Source organism: Cyphomyrmex costatus, unplaced genomic scaffold, assembly GCF_001594065.2.
Source record: "Cyphomyrmex costatus isolate MS0001 unplaced genomic scaffold, Ccosl1.0 scaffold30, whole genome shotgun sequence".
NCBI classification, from domain to species: Eukaryota; Metazoa; Arthropoda; class Insecta; order Hymenoptera; family Formicidae; genus Cyphomyrmex; species Cyphomyrmex costatus.
Genome location: NW_017277125.1, coordinates 493,661 through 520,417, shown reverse-complemented (window position 1 = coordinate 520,417; position 26,757 = coordinate 493,661). Strand labels below are relative to the sequence as shown.

General features: G+C 32.7%; 4 protein-coding genes across 6 annotated transcripts; 3 read left to right on the top strand and 1 right to left on the bottom strand.

Moving 5' to 3' along the window:
- The first annotated feature begins 1,193 nt into the window (after positions 1-1,193).
- Positions 1,194-4,736, top strand: LOC108775538 (zinc finger protein 568). The gene is made up of 5 exons (XM_018541936.1): positions 1,194-1,432; positions 3,134-3,373; positions 3,453-3,673; positions 3,763-4,146; positions 4,391-4,736. The coding sequence occupies exons 1-5, from the start codon at positions 1,253-1,255 to the stop codon at positions 4,734-4,736; spliced, it is 1,371 nt and encodes a 456-aa protein (XP_018397438.1). The 5' UTR covers positions 1,194-1,252.
- A 7,651-nt stretch (positions 4,737-12,387) lies between these two features.
- Positions 12,388-19,826, top strand: Naprt (nicotinate phosphoribosyltransferase). Of its 2 annotated transcripts, XM_018541779.1 has the most exons (11): positions 12,388-12,460; positions 13,428-13,598; positions 13,660-13,786; positions 14,028-14,239; positions 15,276-15,394; positions 15,519-15,712; positions 16,710-16,892; positions 18,071-18,296; positions 18,360-18,680; positions 18,978-19,106; positions 19,281-19,826. In XM_018541779.1, the coding sequence occupies exons 1-11, from the start codon at positions 12,388-12,390 to the stop codon at positions 19,356-19,358; spliced, it is 1,833 nt and encodes a 610-aa protein (XP_018397281.1). In that variant the 3' UTR covers positions 19,359-19,826. The 2 variants fall into 2 exon arrangements, with proteins under 2 accessions (XP_018397281.1, XP_018397282.1); XM_018541780.1 differs by lacking the exon at positions 16,710-16,892 and having other exon boundaries at positions 12,407-12,460.
- Positions 19,827-21,757: 1,931 nt separating this feature from the next.
- Positions 21,758-22,750, top strand: LOC108775491 (palmitoyltransferase ZDHHC22). The gene has a single exon (XM_018541873.1). The coding sequence runs from the start codon at positions 21,851-21,853 to the stop codon at positions 22,571-22,573; it is 723 nt and encodes a 240-aa protein (XP_018397375.1). The 5' UTR covers positions 21,758-21,850; the 3' UTR covers positions 22,574-22,750.
- A 648-nt stretch (positions 22,751-23,398) lies between these two features.
- LOC108775382 (stromal cell-derived factor 2) lies at positions 23,399-26,731 on the bottom strand. 2 transcript variants are annotated; one of them, XM_018541723.1, is made up of 5 exons: positions 26,659-26,731; positions 26,101-26,266; positions 24,033-24,228; positions 23,732-23,956; positions 23,399-23,623 (listed from the first exon to the last, which is right to left on the bottom strand). In XM_018541723.1, the coding sequence occupies exons 2-5, from the start codon at positions 26,255-26,257 to the stop codon at positions 23,455-23,457; spliced, it is 747 nt and encodes a 248-aa protein (XP_018397225.1). In that variant the 5' UTR covers positions 26,258-26,266; positions 26,659-26,731; the 3' UTR covers positions 23,399-23,454. The 2 variants fall into 2 exon arrangements, with proteins under 2 accessions (XP_018397225.1, XP_018397224.1); XM_018541722.1 differs by lacking the exons at positions 26,101-26,266; positions 26,659-26,731 and adding an exon at positions 24,521-24,705.
- Between the last annotated feature and the right edge of the window lie 26 nt (positions 26,732-26,757).

Below are 26,757 nucleotides of genomic sequence, written 5' to 3'. Positions count from 1 at the left end.
GTGCAAAAACGCGGCGCGCGCACGCGCGCGTGGCACGAGGCGACGGGGAAAGAGGGACGGCGAGAAATGGCGGGAAAGCGCGGAACCCCGCGGCGACAGCGCGACGTATCTCGTGGCCGCGTGCGAGCGAGCGAGCGTGAGTGACGTCAGCGGCACCAGCGACACGGTCCGGCGCGACGCGCCACGGACACGTGGTATTGTCGGCGGCGCGAGACCAGAAAAGAAATTGGCGGGCCAAGTACTGCAGGAGCCGGCACGGGCGACCAAGATGGCGGAGCAATTAAGAGTGCCGCGCGCCGCGGCGTTTTATTCTTTCGCGCGTCGCATGGCCGCGATGTAATATACGTAGGATTTTCGCGAACGCGCGCGGAGGCGGAGACGCCAACATCAGATATACGCGCGCGCGCGCCGCGCACCGGCGGGGAGCGCCGCGCGGCGAGGCGCCGGCGGAATCCATAAATAAAACAATTGGTTATATACATATGTTTTTCAAATCGACGAATGCTATTATATATTTTGTATTGAGCACTCGCGGCACACTCCGGGGGGTTGAGAGACGTACGGGGGAGACGGACGCACGCCGACGCCCGACGACTACCCCGCGACGAGCGCGGGCGAGCGCGCGTCTGTTTTTATAAAGAGCACGACGACTCGCGTCGCGTCGCGCCGTGCCGCGCGGCTTATAATCTCGCCCAATCCGCGGCTCCACTCATAAAGTATACGGCGGAACAAAAAAAAGAAAGAGGGAAAATCGTTATAGAATAATCAAGCCGTCGCACGTTCGCCCGCTTTCGGCTGCTGCCGTGCCGTCGGGAGACACACGCGGCTTCTTCTCGGTCGCGCATCAGCCGCCGTCGTCGTCGTAGCCGCCGCCGCCGTCGCCGCCGCCGCCGCCGCCGCTCCTCGCGACCGAGGATGCCCCGTCGTTGTCCGGGTACATGAAGACGTCGCGTCGCGGACCGACTTGGCGGTTCGGCATTTCGTCCTAGCCTTGGGAGGAGAAAAGAAAAAGAAAAAGATCGTGCCGCCGAGATTATATAGTACCATCCACCGAGAGAGGATCGGCTGAAACGAAAAAGTCTTCCAGCGGTGGAACGAGAGGAAAAATCGTCTCCTGCCCCTTCCTTCCCCGGCACGCCGTTCTCCCTTTTTTTTTCCTTCTTTTCCCCCTTTATCTCTCTTTCTCTTCTTCGCCGATCTCTCCGTTTTTCCCTTTTTTCTCCCCGTTTTTCGCGCTCTTCCTTTTTGAAAAATGGGCACGGCGGCACGCGATTTCGAGCAACAGCGCGATCGGCAAGCGGATCGCGCCGCGGCGCAGTGCCGGATCTGTGCGACCGACATTGCCACCGACGACGGCAGGATGCACATTTTCGCCGAGGACGGCCGGCGTCATTATCTGCAGACCAAAATACGGAAATACCTGCATATCTTGGTGAGTGAAACGCGAGCGCGCTTTCGCGCGTATCTTCGCACATCCTTTTTTTTCCCCTCTCCCTCTTTTTTCCCCTCTCATCTCGCTCCCTCATTTTTTTCTTTCTTTCAAAATTCGTCTCCCCTCCTCTACGCGGCCAGGTGTCGTGATATCACGTGCCGGTTGCGGCCGAATTTCGAGATTCACGTCGACTTCGTTTGGCCGATCTCAGCCGATTTTTCGAAATCGGTCGAAATCGCACGCCGATCTTTTTCGCGAAGATTCGTATTGCGATCGCGACAGTTTTCCGTGTTGGCATTCGCGAAAAATCGGCGATGAAAAATATATCACAGCGATTTGAAGTCACCGATCGTCTCCCCGATCTCGCCTGGATCTTTTTTTCATCATATAATGATCGCAGCCTCGACACGAATGAATTGACTGATCATCTAAATATAATTACATTTTCGCGATACTGAAGCACATATTTATTGGGTTACGCCTCACCAAAAGTCTCCGGCTGAAAAAATTAATTGCATCGGTTCCTATAACGAATCGCGAAATGTCAGCGGTCTCATATCAGAGGATCAACCGTCGCGTTTACGATTCACAGTGCTGATCGTATTTACGTATTTTGCAGAATACATCGGTCATGAGCGCGACCATTTTGTGTGCGGAGCTACAAAAGTGTTAAAAATTAGCATTTTATTGATTGCAATAAGTATACCCGTGCCCCGTGTGTATGTGTATACGCTATATATAAGCGGCCACATCTATAAATATACAATTGGAAATGAGGGCCGCGTCCGCGGTGGAGCGACGGGGAAATAAATGATACGATGCGGAATAGATTGGCGATGCGACCGTGTACGCGAAAGAAAAGAGGAAAAATCGGACGACTTTTTTTTTTTAAATAAATGAAACGTCCTTATTCCTTTCCATCTCGACGCCGTTAACTGCGCTCGCGAATGCTAGGTTAATTGTCGATCGAGGATGAAAATGAAGAGAGAATTCGCGACGCGCTGCTGTGCAAATGGGAGATGACAATAATGCGAGAAATGAGAAACGACGTAACGATGATAATAAAATGATGTTTAATTATGCAATTGACATAACTTATATGACATTAGTATCTGGAAATGACAGTTACGTATATATACACATATAGATATGTGTGTGTGTGTGTGTGTGTGTGTGCATATATGTATAAAAACATATACAGGGTGTCCCAAAATTTGCGCATTTGGAGTATGTACACAACATATAATTATACTTTATGCTAAAAATAATCTTTTTCTTTAGTAAAATTGCGTTCGCGATAAATGATTTTTGCCGTAACTCGTACAACTTAAACCTGCAAGAACTACTGTAATGTTTTGTCTCTCCAAATGCATAAATTTTGGAACATCCTGTATATAGAATATAATGCACGGATGTAAATTCTAATAATGCGATAATTTTGTAATTTATTTTTTTTTTTTGAAAAATATATATTCTGAGGAAAAAATGTATAATCTTTTACTATAGTCCAAAAGAAGTAAAATTTGAATATTTTACCTTTTTTTATATATTTATATCTGGATATTATATTCATGTTAATTTTTATTTATTCGACAAATTTAATTTATGACACTGTTATTATTTCCAGATATTGGCGTCATATAATTTATGTCAATTACATAATGTATATTTTCATAAATTTATACTTATTTTTAATTGCAGGTGTCGTCGGACGACAAATTTTCAAAAATGGTCTGTTCTACATGTATCAAGAGACTGGAGGGTGTTCATCGTTTCGCAATGATGGCATACCGTACCCAAGAGAAGTTGAGATCACAACTTTATGGTAACATTGACAATACGAATCTTGTACAAGAAGACGAGATACAAAATATTAAAGACATGCAAGATATTGTAAAAAAGGCGGAAGATCGAGGGCTATTACATTCGATATTGACAAAGGTATATGTATTAAAAATTGTCCTTTAGCATTTATCACATATCTATAGTATATAATCAGTATTATCAATAATATCTGTAGGGTGCGATAGAAATTTTAACCGAGGACGAACCACAGGAATCAAATTTCCAAGAGGTCAAACGTTGCACTCCGAATATGGAAGAAATGGAGGTAAAAGTGGATCCGATGCTGTTTTTACAATGTGGCATGGAACAGTCTACATCCGAAGCTTCAGATTCCTCAGATAACGAGGAAGAAATAACAAGGACACATACACCAGAACCATTACCTTTAACAAACAAGTAGGAATCTTTATACTATTTTCTATATAATAATAATAAAGATCTTATTGGTAGCTGAGTATGCTTACTTATATATCTTACTTGTTTAGAAACACTGAAGTGGAAGACGAAAAAAAGAAAGATGAAAGTGAATCTAAATCGCACGAAGACAGTGAAAAAATTATATCCAATGTATCAGAGAAACCGTATGAATGTACAGTATGTACCCGATCTTTTATATCGCAAATTGGCTTGCAAAATCACTTATGGTCGCATTTACCCAAAGAGAGAAGATTCGACGGAAAGCCTATTTTACAATCTCAACACGTTTATTCTATAAATGGTGTGCTTCACACGAACAGTGATAACAATTCGTCCAGCAACTTCATCTGTCCAATTTGCAGTAAAAAGATTTCTACCAAGGGAAATTTGAAAGTGCATTTAGAAACTCACAGGCCTAAAGGAAAGTACGGCTGCGACATATGTGGAAGAATGTACGCTTACATTCTTGTAATAATTTTCTCATAATAATTTAATATTTATTTTTCATTAATACTTGATTAAAGAATTATTGTTAAACTATTGTAAAATAATTGTTTAATTTGTTTTTGTTTTCATATTGAAATATAATAATATTAAGATTTTAATAATGAATTGTCTAATAATGTATTAATCATATTGTTATTATTGAAGGATTTTCAACCAAGTTGTTACCAAAGAAAATTTAATTTCTTGCAGTTTCAAAACTCAATCGAATCTGTTCAGACACAAGGAGTACCACAGCGGCGTACAATTTCCATGTAATGTGTGCGGGAGAGTGTATCCAACGAATTCCACGTTACGTGCCCACAGCATAACGCATTCAGACTTGAGACCGCACGCATGTCCGCTTTGTGATAAGACATTTAAGCGAAATCAGGATTTAAAATTCCACATAAATCAGCACACAGGTGCGAGGCCTTATCAGTGTCCTTACTGTCCGAAAGCTTTTGCGAGCTCCGGCAATTGTTTTTCACATCGTAAAAGAATGCATCCCCGGGAAGTCCATCGGGATCGACAGAGAGCGGCGGATTTAATGAGATGAACCATGGGCAGTCAATATGAGGACTGGTCTTAGAATTTCGAATAAATGTTCTGCCGAGGTGGTCGTATACTAATCACGTATTAGTATCTGTCGTAATGTAAACTTTATTTCCAGAAATTAACGGTGCTAAGGTACGAAAATGGAAATTTTGTATGTTTTATTGTTCTTAAATTATTTATCATATATACATTTAGCGTTAAGTACGTTGTTGGTATTGTATATTTTTTTAGTTACTTATTATTGGATACATACGTCTTTCTGCTGTCTGATAGAGATGTTTGTTAATATGAAATATTAGTGAACTTCCATTATTGTTTGTGAGCTTAACGTTGAAGCTTTACTACCATATAGCAAATAAAGTAAGTTTGAAATTTCATAGCCAGATTTAAATATTAATATACTTATAGTCTTATTTTTTATGCATATTAATGCTATTTATACAGATTATTTTAGTGATAGGAAATTATTGTTAAATGTTTCTAGGAATATAATATGTAATATATTATTACAAATGTATTACATTATGTAAACTGGTTAACACATTTAAATCAGATAGATTGTGTTATATATTATCACATCTTTTTTTTGTGATAAAAATATCCACTGCCATTTTTGTGCATATTTCCTCATTTTTTTATATTTTCTTGAGACTATTAAAACAGTATTAGATCAGATAGTAGTAATCATATGATTTGTATAATATACCTACTTTCATGAAAAATTTAAGTATAGCAAGATCAGGGTTGTGGGAAAATTGCTTATCAATTACTTTTTAAGTTTACTTTGTATGCATTTGTTATAGAAATTGAGTACGAAATTAAAGCAAACGATAAAAAATAATATAAAAAATAAAACATTTGAATTGTACTTAATTTCTATAATAAAAGAATAACTTATCAGTAACTTGTAAAGTAACTTTCCCAACTCTTAGCAAGGTACATTGTAAAACTAGTTCTATACTGTACATTATCTTGACAACTCTGTGATAATTATATATTGGTACTGGTCGTTTTATACTGGTTATGAAATTTACAACTTACCATATAATAGAAATATTATTATACGAAAATAGATTATACACGATTATATAGCATTATTCAAACAGTGACGAAGATTCTAAAGAAAAACACATTATTTTACTCAGTGATGAATAATCCACAAGAAACTTTATATTCAACATACGTATCGACCAAAAAGCGAAAAAGAAAAATTTGCAGTAAGGAGGAAAAAATTTTGTAGTCTGTGACATATTTTTAGCACAATACAAACATCATCATAAATGTTAAGACTGTATACGAAAATTATGTGTCAAATTAGATAATAATTTTAAGGGTGGACAAAACCGAATGTTACATAAAACAAGTCTAGTCGTCTAGCAGTATTAATTATCAATAAGCAAGACGTATAGGCGCCCTAGTCGATATTACAAATACGATCATGACGTTATTCTTATAAGTGAGATATATGAGGTAAATGTTAAACAGAAGTCTGAGTAGTTTTTAGGAAAGCATAGTTAAGTTAGTTGATTAGTTAAATAATTCGTGTAACGTAGATAATAGTCCGTGCTTCCGTATACATTCGCACACGCGCTAAAATACTGCAAAAGGCGTAAATATAGAGCATTACAAGTCCTGAAAAAGAAATAAGTACACATACAGCAGTCAGTACACAAACAATAAGTAGCTTGTATTACGTATTGCAGAGACAAAAAAAGGAAACCACACGTGTAATCACATTATATTAATACAACATTATTAGCTCATAGAGATACAAGCGTGTATTTTGTGATTACGTTTTTTCTGGACGCTTGCCGATATATATTATATATACAGACACTTATAGACATAGACAACAATAAATAGTATATATGTATATATATATATATATATACACATTGTACATATATACATATATACAAAAATAATCAATTTTTGACAGAGAAAGGGCATCCGTGAACCGATGCTCGCGGCTCAATTGTCATCATTCTTGCATTTTAGACCTTAGAGAATCAAAAATTGAGTATTTTTCTAAAATTGACACGCCAAAGACACACACTGTCCTAGCAATCGAAACTAGTAATTAACAATAATTCAGAAGTGCCAGTTGTAATGCAGAAAATTAACATATAGCGTATTTAGCAGCAGATAAATCCATTGTATAAAATTAGTTAAACTCTTATCCCGCATTTGCATAAAGAAAAACGCATATGTCATTGAACTGGCATGTGTTATCGATGACCATGCATAAAAACAACGCAACTTTAAACGATTACGTTATCGACCCGGAACGGAGTGGAAGCAGGACGTTTTATCGGTACTCATAAATGTCGAGCGACGTGTATAAAATGTGGTAATTTATGACTAGGAATGCTTCTCAAAGAAACTACATAAAAACTTATTTATTCTTAAGATATAGATGGACATCATATTTTTACTCAAGTAAAAAACGTTTTTTTCAAGATTACTCTTTTTTATTCATCTAAAAGCTCATCATGTGTACGCTCTGTTCTTACTGCTATTTAGATTTATTCATCCGGGAGATATGTTATTCTGATAAATTGATTCCATAAATTTTTAAGTAGAGTTTTACCAAAGACCCAAATAGGATTTAAGAAAATCCTATATTTATAAGAATAAATTTAATGTATTATTTTATTTTTAATTATTTATTGCAAATATAACTTTGTAGATACATAAAAATTGCAGATCCATTTTTTGCGTGATTTACAAGAATTAATGTCAAGTGATACAATAAGTATCTCTCGAATATCATAAGTGATAACTAGAATATTGCAAAATAGCATACAGAATTATAGACACAATTTAAAGTAACAAATAACTCTTCGTATATTTCGCTCAGCAAAAGTAAAGAAAATTCGGAATAGATTATTTTACATCTATAGACAACATGTACAGAAACATATACGAATGTGATAAATATGATATAGTGTTTTCTTTCAATTAGAATTGTTATTAACAAATGTTACATCTATTTTACAACGATAAACGGGAATTACAATAACATTGTCCTAAATTGTTCAAAAAGTATAGTGCGACATATATTATTATCCAAGCACTTTGTGCTATGATTTAGAATTTAGATTAATGCCCACATAATTTCTCGTTATATCTGAATATTATGTAATATATGTTATTTGAGTTTAATTGTGCCTAATTTGAATGTAAAATATGTATATTAATACGTATTACTCTCTTAATGACACTTCGAAGATTAATCTTATCTAATGATCGATGTTTTTTTATTCAATGTATTTATGATTTTCTAAAATGACGCATTAATTTTTTTACATCTTGTACAGAGTGTTCCAGAATTCACGTATGACAGAAGGAACAATTAATATTTTTCTTTGTTCCAGAATTAGTTTGAGCAATAGTTTTTGAATTTTAGAGTAATTTATTATGGCTAAAATGTTATTTCTTTCGATATAAAAAATTATACCGTCATTCCGCAAATAAAAAAAACATTTATTTAATATACAAGCTATATATACAACGCAAAGACCAACAAATAATAAACTGGCGTAATTAAGTAATGTTATAGTTAGCGTTAAAAATTAAGAAAAAACAAATATTAATTTATTAGTTTAATATAAATTGACGAGTGGTAGAATTGTTTAATTGCAGATATCTGCGACGGCGTTGTTTGATACATTTTGTAATCACAATGAGGAATCAGACGGAAATAGGCAATAAACATCTCTCGTAAAGATATTTACAGATGCGCTCAGCAAAACTGAGCGACATCTCTGCAAAAAGAATAGCAAATAAGATATAATGTGATATATCAGCATTACGAATTATAACACAGTTAATATCGAATTACGACATCGTTGCGGCGAATTACACGCAATACGCGTCAAGAACTCATGATGATTCAGATCTGAATCTTTTTTCTATAGAATCACTAGTGGTTACCGCAGTAAACAATTGTTGCCGAGGAAATGAACGCTGTTACACGTTCGTTCGCACACGTGCGCGATATATGCGCATTGCGGATACCAACTACAAGAAGAAGGTAAACGAGTTTGTCCCAGTTTTTGCTTACATCCTGCACTGCAACATTCTTTTATTTAATCACTATCTCATCATTGAAATAGACTATTAAAATCTCTCTCTCTCTCTCCCCATCAACTTTTTAATATTGAAGAAAGATTATTTCAGCATCGCGTTATCAATATACGATTTCTTGATTATTGACAATAACATTTTATTTGTAAATTTAGAATTCTAAATTTTCTTTTCTCTTCACCCTTTTTATAAATACATACTCTTTATAGATATTTCACGTATCGTGCATTTTTCTAAAAATATATATTAGGAAAGAAAAATTATTACGATTTTAAAAATAACAGAGAAAGTATCTTAGAAAAGATTGGTAAACCTGGATTCCCACGAGAATATAGAAAAGGATGCGATGAAAAACGTAAAATAATTATAGAAAAAGTTCAAGCTATTCAAAAAAGATCTGCAATTACCTGTAATGTTGATCATATAATCGACAGTTAACTTGGCGCTGCGGAAATATTTTGAAGTATATTTGATTGACATATTATTCGGAAGAAAGTATTTCACTAACTCAATTAATTGACCAATCAAAAAATACTTGGAAGCATTTGTAGCATCAAAGGGACTAAAGCCTTTATCATATGTGCATTTTGTGTTGACATTATTAACAAAAGTTTGGTAAAATTTTTAATCAGTTATAGCTTTATATCTAAAAGATATATATAGTGTAATGCCACACCTTGTGTATAAATGATAAGATAATTATATGTACATACATATATTTTGTTAGGAAATTTATCTAATAGAGTACGACGATTTGACTAATGCAGTGAACAACAAAATATATAAAAAGTCACGTAAAAAGATCTAAATCGTTTTAAAGCGATAGTTTCTGTAAATTTATTTAGAAAAAGTGTTCCGTTTATAAGTGTTCCGATGTATTTTCTAAATACTGAGTGCTATCACTGCAAATAAATAATGAGTAATGGTTATTTGTAGATATAAGATTATATAGGTATATCGATCATTTTAGACCACTCATACCATCCTTTTATCTTTGCAGGATAACGATCAGACAAAAGTTGTAAGGTTTGAAAAGATCTATTTACTGGTCTTATCAATTTGACCTTGGGTGCGTCGTCAAACTAATAAGATCAGTAAATAAATTCTTTTAAACTTTAAAACTTTTATCTGAACACCTTTTCGATTGAACGTTATCTTGTGAAGATATAAGGGTGATACGGATGGTCTGAAACACGCTGTATGCAATTGATTACAAAATATAAAGTAAAAAATTTTATAATTTAATTTATAATTCGTGATATAAAAAAAGATTAAGATGCATTTATAAAAATATGCAAATATTTCGATGTTCTTCTATATACGCATGTGCACAAAAATATATATAAATTATTGGTAGAGGCCACTCTCACACATATATAGTATACGTATATATAAAATCTCTTTTGACTATGCAATACGCATACATTGCAATACGCATTCAGATTTTAATGGAAATTATTCTTATGCAATGATATTCTGTAAGTTTATTTATAGTACATCAAAATAAATGAAATATGGCTAATTGTTGCATACGTGCAAATATAATGCCTAATAAACTGATAGAAAAGAAAGAAATAACCATGGTGAAATAAGAAAAATAAGATTATCTGTATATGATTTGAAAAATTTTAATATTTGTTTCTATTATATATGTATAAATGTTCAGATAAGACTGAAACATTTTAGAGCTTGTCTCTATTCTTTATTTCTCTTTTTTTCCTAATAATGTTAATATAAATAACGTTAATTATTAAAGAAATAAAAAATAATTATCATAATTGGATAAATTATAGAGAATAAAATAGATCAAACTTGAGCAAAGAAAGTTTTCTAAATATATAATATATATATATGGCTCGATATCAATTTTGAAATAAAAATATTTAAGTCAGTTTTGAATTTTATCATTAATAAGTAATATAATATATTCGTTAAATGAAAATATAGTGATTAGGAAAATTTTAATGTGACTGAATAATTATCTTCGTATATTAAGTATATTCACTACCGGTAGCGTGATTCATCGAAATGAAACTCGAAGTTCCACTTTATAGCGACCCATAATTTCAACTCTGTGGAAGAAGCAACACGCGATATATAAAGCGTTAAACTTTTTTCCGCACGTAAGCTTTGTTCGGGTTCAAAAAGTATCTCTCTCTCTCTCTCTCTCTCTCCTTTTCTCACTGTCGGAGACAAGATTGCCGCAGTATATATCTACGACACCATCTGCAACCACGACGTCGGTTGCGACAGTATGTTGCCCCTAACGATACATGTGTTTAATCGAACTATTATAGCTAATTGCCACTGCTCGCACGCTATTATTATACATTACTTATCACGATGTTCGGATTGACGTAATTCTATTCTTTTGAAGAAGCGCGCGTGGCAACATATTTAGGAGAAATTGTCAACTTTAAAAGTTAAATTTTGTTGTTATAACGCTGTATCGTTTAAAATTATTTTGTTGAATATTTTCTAAAGTAAATATATAGATGAAGCGTAAACGAGCGAATTGCTTCTAGGACATAAAAATTGAGAAAATAAAATGTAAAAGAATTTTTCATATCATTCAGTCAATTCAGAGATTTTTACATGATTGAGATTGAGATTGAAGTCTAAAAAATCGAAATTTGCCCAATCCAAATAAAAGAAGCTAAAATTGTTTTATTAATTAAATCTATAAGTGTCAATCTTTAATTTAGTCTGATTTTGGCCTTAACCCAGTGGGAAATGCTAAATGACGTCGATTCCATTGTCATGTCTCACTGGGAAGTTGCGCAATTTATTTTCCTTTCGCGCTGAAAAAGCAGAGCAGGGCAAGGGGTGCGCATGCACACAGATTTCGGAATTTGGATCCGCAATTAATGTCCGGTTGAATTGGGATGAATTTCGGACGAACGGCTCTGGCAATTAGTGAGATCGGCGGGTGTAACGTGTAACAGGCCGTGCCAACGCCGCCGCACGTCCTTCAAACGTTCCCTATCGATTCTCGCGAGCCGTATATTACATCGCGACTCGCACGGAGGCATGCTAGTCGACGCTATCACGTCGGTATCATCGTTAGTGCCGCGGTGCGGATTGCGGATCATTGTCGGAGACATCGGCGCGGATAGCGATCGAGAACAAAAAGTAAGGCTCCTCTCTTATTGCAACCGTCGTTTCTTTTCTCTGTTCCTCCCTCCGAATATCAGCATTTTTTATTTCATCGCGGGACTACTCGAGGGGAGGGGGATTTCGAACTGGGACTCCATTAATATTCAGTAAATTAATTTAATTAATCGTATTAATATTTCTCGCACTACACCCTGTATCGTTTATTTTTTTTTTCAGACGGAAATGAGACCACAAAGGTTATTTACGCGACAAGTTTAATATCTAACACGAACCTCACGTATACGTGTGCGCAATATATCCGTTTCATTTCCGAGATGCAGAAAGTGCAGAAAGGGAGTGCAACTGCAAGTGTGAGTGGCTCTGCTGGGACAGCGTCGACGGAACCGACGGGGCGAGATCGGGAGAGCAGTGAGTCGTATATCGCGAGTGGTCCTCCCATTTTCGAAATGTCAGCGGATGACGACGGTGGGACATGCTGCAACTCGCGGCAGAACGGCATCGTTCAGCCGCTGCTTACAGGTATGTAACTGTATGTAACTGTATGTAACGGAGGGGAAAGGGGTGGATCGCGTCGCGTCTCACAGATTTCCCCTCGGTAATCTGTGCATCGAACTAACCTCTATTCCGTCGCTCTTGTCCTCGGAAACGAATCGTTTGCACGAGCGAGAAACCTCGACCTGTCGCAAAGAGAGACGCTCGCTTTCCGACAGGAGAAGCATCCTGAATATCGCCTACGCGGAAATGGAAACGTGTTTCTCGAACGAAAGCGGTGAAATGCAATCGCATTTTCTCCAATGCGAAGGATTTATTCTTTTTTTCTTTTCCACTTGAGTGATCGGCGACTAATTTTCTCGATGTCACGACGACGTATAGATAGGAGGGAACGAGAAGGTCGTACGGGAACAAAGTATATACGGAATTGTTATGCTAAATTGTGCACAACGGCGTTTTCGTCAAACGGAAAGAATCACTCGTACTTACCGCTTGTATAACTACGCGCGCAAGTACAAGTATAAAGAGCGTGATTATATTTGTTAATATCCTATATGATGATGTAAGCATATTAATCCACGCGCAAACATCTCTTACTGGCATATCATGGCATTTACATTTATCAATGCGAACCTGCTTAGAGTGTTTTTTTTTTTCCCACTAAGCTGCTTTCACATGCAAAAAAATACGTGTGTTACCTTCGGTATGCACTGCAAAACGCAGCCTTGGAGATAAAAAGACGATATGAAAATATGGCAATTTTCCTGTCGGGAAAAGGCACGGCATTAATGTAGTTGATATTTAATTGTAGAATGTCGAAGGTACACAATTCGACATGAATTGCTGGTAAACGCGATTTGTTTCTTACGTAACGTTTCCTTTTTTTTTTACTGATGACTTATTATAATCAGTTTGTAATCTTTTTGAGATGATACTGAATTTTTGGATTCCAAGTTTTATTTCGTATTTACTGAAGGACAATGCTTGTTTTCAGATTTATATCAAATCACTATGGCTTACGCCTATTGGAAGAGCGGCAAAATGAACGATCACGCTATATTTGATTTATTCTTCCGTAAGAATCCTTTTCAGGGAGAGTTTACGATCTTTGCTGGTCTTGAGGAATGCATAAAATTCTTGAATAAATTTCATTATTCTCCTAGTGGTATGTATTTGCTGGAGCTATTTACTATGCACATATACATATTTTATTCTTGATATTATAGATATCAAGTACCTGAAGTCGACTATGCCTGCTACAGTAGACCAAAGCTTCTTTGATTATTTACAAAGTCTCACTGCAAAAAATGTCACAATATACGCCATAGATGAGGGATCAGTTGTATTTCCAAGGTGAGTTTAAGAAAGATCTTTCTTATTCTCTCTTCTGAAAAGTCAATATTTAAAAATATAATTTCAGTATTTTAGAAACTTATATTATTGCAACAGAAATATAAATAAAAGCTTTTCATACATTTATAAATAAATTACAAAAAATATTTAACAATTTAATTAATGTTTTTATTGTTATTTTAATTTATTGTTAGAATAAATGTAAATTTTGTTTAGATGTAATTGTTGATTTCAATTGCAGAGTTCCTTTAATAAGAGTGGAAGGACCACTAATAATGGTACAGCTCTTAGAAACAACTCTGTTAACATTGGTCAACTATGCAAGTCTAATGGCAACCAATGCGGCAAGATATCGCATGGTAGCTGGGAAAAACATAACATTACTTGAATTTGGTCTTCGAAGAGCGCAAGGACCTGATGGAGGATTGAGTGCATCTAAATACAGCTATGTTGGTAAATACTTTACTTATATTTATCTTATTTAATTAGTGTGATATATTAAGTTTACAGATTGCATTTATGATATATTACGAGTTAAATGAAAAATTACAGATTGCATTTGTCATATTTGAAGTAAAATGGTTACGTGTAGCTCTATTATATAAAATAAGCTTCAGAATTAGCGTTAAATCCAAAAAATTCCATGCATAAGAAATTTATGTTAATTGCCACTGGTATCAGTTGCTACGTAATTTTTGTTCGTATTGCATACATTTATTATACTAATTACTGTGCATGGTAATTGTACTATATCGCAATGGCTTACGAAAGCGCATATAAACGTAAAAGTATATGATGTAGAAATTTTTGTTGTGTACATAATACATACGTTTAATATTTGCTAATAAAATGTATAAATATCTGTTTGTGCATAATATATCTTGAAAAACATTTATATTTTTATTCATTAACCATATATAAAGTTTGAAACATAAAAAGCCTTAAGTATACCTATACCAGTCTATATATAACATAAGATGTAACGAAAACGGAGGTGTCTGGTACCATTCATCACCCTTACGCTATACTTAACTATTTTGTGAAAAGTGAAATCAATACATTGTTCCACTCAGTACTGGTTGGTACTGCCTAGGTGATGAGTAACAATTTAGGGAGGTCAGATAGAGATACACAGTTTCAACTCTGTGTGTATGTTCACACACACGTGCGCGCGTGTGTGCACGTAAGCCATACAAACATGTATATGTCTCGTGTGAAACTGTTGAAGCTGATTAGCTATTATTTTTAAATGCATGTAGGATGCAAGTTAACCAAAAATTTTTATAGGAATCTTTGACAGTTATATTTAAATATAGACTAATAAAAAAGATAATCGGAAATATTTTTATTGTTTAATTAATGTTTATAAAACATTGGCCTTATAGTGCCAATCATAATACATGTTTAAAAATACATATTTTAATAACGTAAATAAACTAAATATTAAAAACAATTTAAATTTAATTTAAAGTAACTTATCATGTTACAGGTGGATTTGATGGGACTAGTAATGTCTTGGCTGGAAAGCTGTTCAATATACCTGTATGTGGCACACATGCACACGCATATATCACGTCTTTTACTAGCATCAGCGATCTTCAAGGGAAGGTAAGTACATTCGACACGTGAATTTTCTTTAAGTTAATTAAATTATTTCTAATAAATGTTAAATTGAAATTCTGCATAATATAATTGAAAACAAGAAAAACAGATTGATTCGTTTCTCTCACAGACATTGGCGCATAAGCAAACGGGTGACGTTTTAGATGTATTGGAACTCGCTTGTAAGCATCGCGAGGCCATTGCCGACGATTTGGGAGCTTTAGCTTCGCAGGCGTCTGATGGAGAATTAGCGGCTTTGATTAGTTATGCCGTTGCTTTCCCGGAAAGATTCACTGCTCTCGTGGACACGTATGATGTTAAGAGGTACGTAATTATGTTTCTTTTCTATTTAATGCTTTTAAGTAGAAAGTTTGATATTTGTATGTGTATGTTTTTTAAATTTGCGTTTTGTAAACTTTGGTTAAATTTCTTTTTTATGTACACTAGTGTCAATTTTACATCAATGCAATATTTGCACAAATATTGTTATTTATATTAATTTCTTTTATATTATTAGTATACTATATGTTGTCTTATATATTTGACGAATAGCTTTATTATACTTTTGATTATTTTATATGTACATAAATAATATACAACATTTAAATATTAAATCTTATAAATAATATACATATATATATTGGTATATTTAATATTTTCATAATTTTATATAGTATATATAGATACAATACTTATATTGTGTACATATTATTTAAATTAATAAAAAGTATAAAGATACTTTGGGAACAAATTTTTGATTGATTATTTAAAATAAAAACGATTTAAAATATTGTAGGTACATATTTTGAGACATTACGTATACTGTGCATGTTAATTGTTGTCCGATTGCATGTATTAGCTTATATTTTTTACATATACAGTAGAGGGTGTTTGTAACACATACATAAATAAAATTCCTTCTTCTAATTACGCATAGATACAGTGTATGATATACTGTATATAATTTGTAATATATATCATAATTATAATTTCAAAGATTTAATGTTACGTTTTTTACTGTAAAATTTCTTTTAAATATATATATATATATATATAGATTAGTACAGAAGTTTGTGCTCTAAAAATTATTAATTTTGAATAATAAATTGGGCACGAACTTTTTCACTGATCTTTTATATATACATATCTTCTATCTACAGAAATGGAAAGTAATTAGCGTAAATAAATTTATATTTCAATGAGAAGTATATTCTTAATTCAATGCCACTAGCGATACTATAATTTAGTTTTGTCAGCGCGTTGCGAACAGGCACGACGACATGCGTATACACACTGTAGCTTAACAGGAGTGTGTTTGTAGCATTGAGACGTCGGCCAAGGCACAAGTGGCCAACCTAAATGTAAAGAATAAACTTCTAACTAATGGGTCCAATACACACGCCCAAAACTGTGTGAGAAACAACCCATTTAAATCAGAACCAACTTCGCAACTTCACAAGAATGGCTTTTTAAGACGAGGCGAATTGGGTGAGCTCTATGTGAGGTACGATATCGCTCTATTTGCCTGTTTTGCGGAATGCGATTCTTTTCCTTCTCCCTTTTTCTCGTCAAATCTATGCTTTGCGAACTATATTTGAATTTTTTGCGCCACTAAAGCCTATCTTTTTTTAAATAATATATTATAATGGTTAAGATTGCATTTTATGGGATACATAGAAAGTTATTTTGATATATATATTTATAACTTGGCAATTTAAAGCTTCTTTGAATTATTTAATAGTTGATAATATATTAATTTAATTTACTCTTCTACTTTTCATTTAGAAAATGTTGCAAATATTCTGTAAAACGGGCAAATTGCAAATTGTTATCATATCATGCTACTTTTATGACGTGTCAATTAGAGATCAAATAACCAAAATCCTATTTTTTTATTAGAATTTAGTTAATCACTATATTTATGATCTTATATAGTGCCCCTCCCAATTCTGCCCCTTAATTCTTTTGGAAATTGACATGGGCACATTTTATATGTTACACAAATATCATATGTTTTATTATTTAAATATATGCAATTTTGTCGCGAATTTTGTTACGAGTTTAATATACAAGACTACCACACCATTAAAATATTAAACAAAAGGAATTATATTGTAAAAAGCGAAAAAGTATATTTGTAAATAAAACGTTATACATTTATCGTTGATATAAACGTGATATATTTATATCATCGATATAATAGATACCAATTGGCTATATGTTTGTATATTTGCTAGAATATTATATACTTTTCTTTATTGAAAATGTAATCAATGACAATACAATAATTGGTTGAAATACTTATTACTTCTTTATGTTATTCTATACTAATTAACAATGAATGCATATGTTTATTAGTTTTAGTTATTTTATTGTGAGCTTAATTTTTTGTGTACGCAATGTTTCTTAATTCTAAACTTGGCAAATCTAAAAAAATTAATTTGTATTGAAAAAATATAGAAGTAATGTGACAAAAATTCACTTTTTAATTTAAATTGAAACAAAAATATATTTTAACACAGAATACATTGCCAAGTTTAGGCTTTAATCAATAAATTATTTTTTGCAATTATTATATAGAAAGTGTATAACTAGATTGGTTTTCAATTCATTTTTCGTTGTAGTTGACAGTACTATAAAGTAGTGTTAGTTACTCAAATATCTCATATATTTTACGAATAGGAGTGGTCTGTTAAACTTCTGCGCGGTAGCGTTAGCTTTGAATGACTTGGGATACAGAGCTATCGGCATCAGGATTGACAGCGGAGATTTAGCGTATCTTAGTAACGTGGCAAGAGATATTTTCGAGAAAATTGCTATAAAGTACGATATACCATGGTTTGCAAAATTGATGATTTGTGCGTCCAACGACATCAATGAGGAGACTATAATAAGTTTGAACGAGCAGGTAAAAATTTATAAATCGCGAATGTAAAAAATATATAATTCATAAAAATATGGTACTTTCCAGAGCCATAAAATTGATTGTTTTGGAATTGGAACGCATCTCGTAACATGCCAAAGGCAACCGGCTTTAGGGTGCGTTTACAAAATGGTCGAAATTAATGATGAGCCGAGGATCAAGTTGAGTCAAGAGGTCGGAAAGGTTACAATACCAGGCAGAAAAGATGCTTATAGATTGTACGGGTCGGATGGCTATGCATTGATAGATCTTTTGCAGAAAACAACGGAAGAACCACCTCAAGTAATGCAGAAGGTTCTTTGTAGGCATCCGTTTCAGCAAACAAAAAGGGCTAATGTTACACCATCTCGAGTAGAGTCTCTGCATAAGGTAGGTATCATCTGATTAAAATAAAAAGAATCCTATAATGTTCAAATTATAATACATAACATATTATAGATGATAACGTATAAATGTTTAAAATTTTGCATTCGATACAGTTTAGATTCCTTGATCAATTTATATTAAACTTTTTTCGTGGAAATTCGATTACTTCATTGTGCTTTTTGATTTATATAAACTATTTATCAATTATTTTATAAACGGATTTATATATGTTATTATTGATATATTACTGACGTTAATAATATTTACGATTTATAATTAATAAATAAAAATATTTTTCAGATATACTGGAAAGATGGCAAATTGTGTCAACCATTACCTACTTTGCAAGAGGTTCGTAATAGAGTGCAAGAATCTCTCAATACATTGCGCAACGATCATAAAAGGAACTTGAATCCAACACCATATAAGGTAAAAATTTATAATTAAAAAATTTGTTTAGATTTTTTTTAACTTAAAATTGTTCGCCTAATATTTTGAAATTTTTAATTCAGATATTATTAAAATAGATAGCTGCTTCACGAAAATTTCGAAAATATACGATAAATTATATAATTATGTCTTCTTTGTTAATGTCTGTTACAGGTAGCTGTCAGTGATACTTTATATAGATTTATAGACGAATTATGGTCTCAGAATGCACCGATCGGAGAATTACGGTGAAGCATACTACTCTTATACAAGAGTATCGTTAAACTAGTCTCTAGTAATTATAAATACAGAGTAATAACAGAATCAAGAATCACAGATTTGCTAACGAAATGCATAATGTCTTCTTTTCTCCGAGAACAATGTAAGAGCAACATACCGTTGCAATTGAGCATACTTGTATGCATCATAAACAATTATATCGTAGGATATGATTACAAGAGAGAGAAAGAGTGAAGATCCTAAAGAGCATATTTTTTACATTTTCCATTGTTGAAATTATCGTATTATCACCATCGCAACAGTATATTTTGATAAATTTTGCGCAAATCATATTACAATATATTTGTATAGTTTTACACGATTTACATAGAGCGAGATGTTCCGTTACAGAAATCTATTTTCAAGTAGTAGCTTCGTGGCGCACACACATACACGTATTCTTATTCCTATTTAAAAAAAAAAGTACAAATTAGTGTACAAAAAAAGGTACAATGTGTGTGTATATGTACGTATGTATGTATGTGTGTGAGATTTTAGGCATACACAAAATTTGAATAATGATTAAAACCATAGAAGATAAACTCTATAGATTAATGTAGAGTATATGTGTGTGCTTGTGCGTGCATGCGCGCGCGCGCGCGCGCGCGCGTGTTATATACACGGTTAAAAATACTTCAAAGAATAGCAATATACTTATGGTAGTATAATTGTTTCACTAAATTTTTATTATTTTGATCACATTATTGTTGTGTTGCTGGTCTTCCTCTTCTTTTTCTTTTTTTTCTATTTTTTCCCACTCTTTTTAGATTGTTCTATTATATATATATTTGTAAATTCTAATTGTATTATTATTATTCTTATGTTGTATTTATATAATTGCTGAAGACTGCTTTAACAATATTTTCGTATAAGAGTGATACATTCGATATATTTACTGTTGTTATTTACACAAATGTACAAAGATAGGCATAGTAATTAACATAGATATTTATAATTTTACACGCGTATGTACAATATGTATAAAGGTCTGTACTGATGTATACATATATTAAGAGAAGAAAAAAGAGAGAAAGGTAAAACAGAATATGTGTTAGACTTTAAATTAATATTTGATAATTAATGAGCTAAACTTAAAGATAAATTCTGTTTATTATCTGTAAGCTTAATTAATTAATATATATAAATAGTGCCTCCGATTGATTTTATCCGAATCTTTTATTTAGGAAAGATCTTATTATATATTTATCATTCTTTGAATAGTTTTTAACATTGCTACAGTTAAGATTAATTTACAATTAATTTATGTTTTTACCTTGTTTTTAATCATAATTGTCTACATATTTTCAACATAGAACTATTATCGTTTTGTAACACTCGTTTATGAACACACACACACACACACAAAAGTATAATTGTGTAAAATATACCCATGTTTTTTTTATAGTAAGAATAAATAGCATATAGCTGTTATATATGTTTGATTATAATTAAACCCTTATTATCCATTCTGCTCTCCGAAATATTTTCTGGAGAATCTTTATAAGTTTTTAATTTGAATAATGGTATATTAATACAAATATTTTCTTATTATTTAGAAGTGAGAAATTTTTCTGACTATTATTAGTTACGATATCTTTTACACGAATATGTACCGATATATTTCTATTTTATTAATGTTCAGCAGACTCAACAGTTTTGCAACCGTTTTATGATTCGTCTCGCTGATTGGATTATACTTCTAAATCTAAAGGAATAATCTTATCTAAGCGAAGAATCATAAAACAGTTGTAAAACTGTTGATTCTGCTGAACGCGATCAATGTCTATAGGCATACAGTAAAGTAATACACGTTGGAGTGTACTAATGAAAAGATGCGTTGTTGCTGTGAGAAATATGAACATTTTCGAGGAAATTATGCTATGACAAGTGCTTGCTGGTCGTTTCAGATAATCGTGTTTGTTTCGAAGATAGTTACGACCTGTTAAATAAATAAAACTAAATTAAATTAAACGTACGGGAATAAATTTGAGGTTATGATTAAGGTCAGTGAACGATTTTACATGCTGAAAATTAATAAAATGTTTGTTGATTTTTAACAATGTCATTATAATTAAATTATGTATCTTTATATTAAAAAAGAATTTTTTCTTAGCACGTAAATGAATCATATTAAGAATCGTGTTAAGAAAATTTTATCTGATAAATTTATTATTTTTCCAGAAATATAAATACGAGGAGAAATTATATAAAATGAAGAGATTCATGCTCGAATAAGTGTCTAAAAATTGGTTCTATACATACGTCTAAAAAATTGGTTTTATATATATTATAAATTTAAAGAGACTATTCATCGATGAGGTATGCCTCAACCTCAACATATAAAAACTTGCCTGAAAATTGTTAAACGATTATGTCCATTGGTGACATTAATTTCTACTATATTTGTCATTGCAATTACAATTTACATTAATGAGAAGGTTTCGCCAGTCTTCGTCTTCCTCTGCATGCAAGTATATCTCAACTGGTATTCGGTGTACAACATCAGCTGTAAGTCGAATCCAATGAAGATTAAAGAGATACAGAGTAACTTGTGTAGCGTGATTACTCAACAGCGTAAAGTCGACCAGGCCAACATTATGCAACTACCTGTTCACAACACAACCTACAAGTTCTGGCACTGCGAGAAGTGTCAGAGCTACATGTGCAAACCAACGCAGCACTGTGTCTTCTGTAAGAAGTGTTTTCACTTCAAGGATCATCATTGCTTCTTCCTAGGTGCCTGTATACTTCGCCAGAACATGGGCAACTTTATCCTATTTTGTTTCTATACCTCGCTGACATGCTTGTACTCCTTGTGCATACTGGGTCCATACATGTATGAGAACATTAATCATATAGTGAAAAGCGATGCGGATTATTTCAATATATTCCTGAACTTTTGTTTCCCTATTGCCCTGATGAGACTGTTGCGTTCCAAAGGTAGTTCCAGTATACTTTTAGTCACAATATTTGATACGCTGATGTCGATTCTGTGTATCTGTCTGGTGTTTGGCATATGGAAGTTACACAGTTGTTTAACCGGCAAACAACGTTACGTTAATGTGACGGGAAGACAAAATCTAAAGGAGATCTTTGGAAGTTACGGTCTATCAAATATTATCTTTCCGTATAACGGTCTTGTAGGCACGCGAGATATCAATGGCAAGTACGAACTAAAGGAAGTATGAAATTAATCGAATAAACAATGCAACTTGATTAAATTTAATAAACACATATTTCTATATTATATACTTACGTAGCAATAAATACAGTCATACATACAACACATTTATGCATTCATACATGACAGAGAACACGAATGTGAGCGCATTTTACAATTACCGAATATTCTAGGATATTAATAAAGTCTATAGATAGATACGCTTCTTTAATGTTACAACTTTTTTCTAAACTTGTGACTTTTGTAATTACAATAAACTACTTTTTGCGTATAACTTTTCATACAAGAGATAGCGGAAGTGTTATAGTTAAAGTATACTTATAACGTGTAAATTCAAATATTATAATAAATAATTTTATTTCTTATATGATTAATTCAGAAATTAATGTTTGTTGAGGCTAAGTTAATACCTGTAAATAAATATTCGATATAAAACGTATTGTGTTTGTATTTATTTTGTTTCTGTAATAATCATTTTCGGATATATGCTTTATATTCTCGGTTCGATTTGCTTTACATGTATGTTCAACAGTGATATTATACTTATCTTTCTAAATTATATTTGGTATACTTTATGATTTTAATTTATTTAATTACTTATTAATTTAATTCATATGATTATCATAAATGTGAAAATTTTTAATATAACAATAGTGTAAAATGTAATAGCAAAACTGTAGATACATATTAAATTTCAATTCAATATAGTTGTATTCACAAATTTTAAGCAATTGATTCTGTAATTTTTTTCTCAAATAAAATATAATATTAATGTTACTCTGAAAATTTCGAAAGCGCAGCTTTATAATAAATATACTGAACTTGAGCTTTGCAACACATATATACATGTCTTATATACCAAATTAAATTACCGTTATAATAATTGTTTTATAATTCTGTATGTGGATAATGCTGTGCTTTGAAATCATTCGGATGAATAAACAATCCTTCCATCACTGACCATTGTGTATGAGGACTGTTTGAAGAATATTCACCTACTACTTCAGTCTGGCCACTAATTGGAGTACCATAAGTTCTGCCACTAACAGCCAAGTACCTAAACACATAATATTATTTAAATAGCTAAACAGTATCATCTTTCATCTGTACTGAAAATCCATAAAGAATTTTCTACACTGTCTGAAAATCTATAGGATATATTTACTTGTCTGTATCAATGTGCTTCAACATAATTGTATCATCTCTTTCCCAAAAATCATTGTAGCATATTAACATCCAATTATCACCAGTGTCACCTTCTCCTTTGTGATCTCCATAGGCGGAAACCTCCTGTTTTCCAGTCAGGGGTGAGCTAACAAGATGCGAGTGAAGATTCTTTTTTGTCACGACATGTTCCAATCTGATAATATCTCCGCATCTAATCGGTCTCCTATAGAAAATGTTACAATATGTTTATGTATAGGTAAAGATAATAATCAATATATGTGAGTATAACTATAGCTCACCCTCGCATGCATTGCTTTCCTGATTCTGCTTTAATAAGCCAGTAGGAATTACCATCTTCTTTGGCATTGGTACCTGTTACGGATTGTTGTCCACTACCACTACCATACTTTACTTCGTGAGAGTGTAATCTTACATTATAGTCTACATTCATTAACTTTAGTATAGAGCCACATGTTACATGTTGGGTCCCTTTAGCTGTAAAATGTATATATCAAATTGAGATATAGTTGACAAAGATTACAGTGTTCCAGATTAAGATACTGAGATATCTTGCTAATTATACTATAAAAACATTTATTAACAATTAAAAATATCTGGCATTAATTATAATGCGGAGATCAATGAACACAAATAAACTCAAGCCAGAAATATATACATTAATAAGATACGCGACGAATATGACACTTCAGTGATGGAAATAACATAACCTACATTGACTCTACATTAATAGACAATTGTATTACTGTGAAATAAATACAAAGAATACCTTGAATACAATTTATGTAAAGCAAGAATATTGCGAAGTTTGAAAAGAGTAGGTGCACTGTGTAATCCATCATAGATCGGTGCTTTCGGCAGTAATTAACAATACAATCAAGCGAGTAACCGTCATCGGCGATAATACATCAGGGACGTGAATACGTGTTGCCTCCCTATTGGTTATCATCCACGTGTCTGCGACGTCTGCGTTCCGATATCAGAGCGATGCTCGTCGCTTTGTTTACCCTAGTTCGAAACAACGTAATGTCATAAATTATTTAACGATTCAAATTTAAATAAAAGAGCTATTAAAGTCTCGCAAGCTATTAATTGCTAAAAAATCATTTATTTGTGTCACAATTCAAATTTTATATAATTTAATTTCAAAACTTTTAATAATCCTTTTGTTTAAATTTGAATTATTTATTTCATTCAGTATTATAAATTGTTTGACAGAAAAGAATCTTTCAATAATCTTTTTTTAAATTCCGCTTCCATATTGTGTTGATGATAACAATTGATATTTATATTTATTACAAATTCATAGATTAAAAAATAAGATTTTGTAAAATTTAAATAATATATACATCTTTTTCGACTTTTTAAAAATGATTTATACTATTTTTAGACCAAATAATAAAAGATTATTTATATTCAATAATAGCATTAAATTGCATTTTCAATTTGAATTAAATAAAATATTTAAAATGTAATTAATTTTATAATTGAAGAGGAATGTTAGAAAAAGACTTGTTTTTGTTGTGCTCGCAAAAAATAAAATCGGTATCATTTCTCATAGGTTTTAGGCGAGGAATTTGATAATACTAGTTATAATTACGTATGATGGAAATACATAATAAATTGAGTTAAAGTCGAGAAAATACATGGCAAAAAGGCAAGAAGAGATAACACACATAATACTATTTATGTATAATAAATATATTTTTGTATCGTATATTGGACCCATATTTATTATTAAAATATTTTACATGCTAACATCTTTTAATTTAATTAATTAATAAAATTGTTTTACAGATATGGACTTTTCGCATGTGATATCTCAGTAATAAAACATCCGAATATTACATGAACAAAATTCTGTAATTGTATAGTTCCATGATATCTCAATAACATATTAAACAGAAGAATCAAGGAAGACACAAATTAAGGTAAATTTATTATATACACTATTCGATGTAAATAAATTTAATTATTTATTAGAAATGCAATATAATTAACGAACTCCTCTCTTATGCAGTAATAATTTGTAAAAAACATTGACTCCTAAGTTTTATATCTGATAATTATACTTAATATATTAGGTAGTTCTTGACTTGAAGAATACTTTTTTATCAAATTAAACAATATAGACATTCGCAAAACAGCATCTTGTCTTCAGTACATGATTTAGGTACAAAATGTTTCTGGGGAGAGCAGAGGAATGTGCCTCCATTTAGAAAAACTTTCATATAATCATAAGAATACAACACGGAATTGTCTATGCATTGTCAAGATATAGCACAGTCATCTGATGTGAATGGATGGATGACAAGTGACATAGTTATTAGTATTCCATGAGTTTTGGACGGGTTTTAAAGTAGATATATGCCGCTATTATCACAAATATTGCAGCCATAGTGGGCAACACAACCGTGAACACTCTCTGCTTGTTCTCAAGGAACTCCTTTTTCCTTTCTTTCTTCTGTTTATTCGTCTCTTTCGTTTTGCCCTTTAATTGCCGCATATTTTACAGCTGCAAATTAATATGACTATTAAGACAAGTGTTTATTTCTCTAATTGATTGTATTGAGACAAGTATTCATCTGTTTTCAAATAAAGAAAAATCTATCTGATAAGAGATATTAAAAAGGTACATGTGCAATAGATTATGTTTTAATCTCCGAATAGCGTTAAATTGCTGAAGAGTGACAATTAAAACCTTTCCAAAAGGTCATAGCGATTAAATTCTCATATTTCGACAAAAACATCAACAGGCTTTAATCGATTCGACAACAATTTACAGAGTGTGATCGTATTCGTCACGCATATGTTTCAGAGCGTTCGTAGATTAAAGAACTTTCGTTCACGAGAACTTTTTAGAACTGTCTCAATTTAAAATCACCAAGATCGTCGAGACGCTACTACCTGTGAAGATGCACGAAGCGACTGCAAGTGAGATAGGAGTACGCGGGGAAACAAATCCACGCTCGTCAGTTACTAGTGCAAATGAGATTTGCGTACATG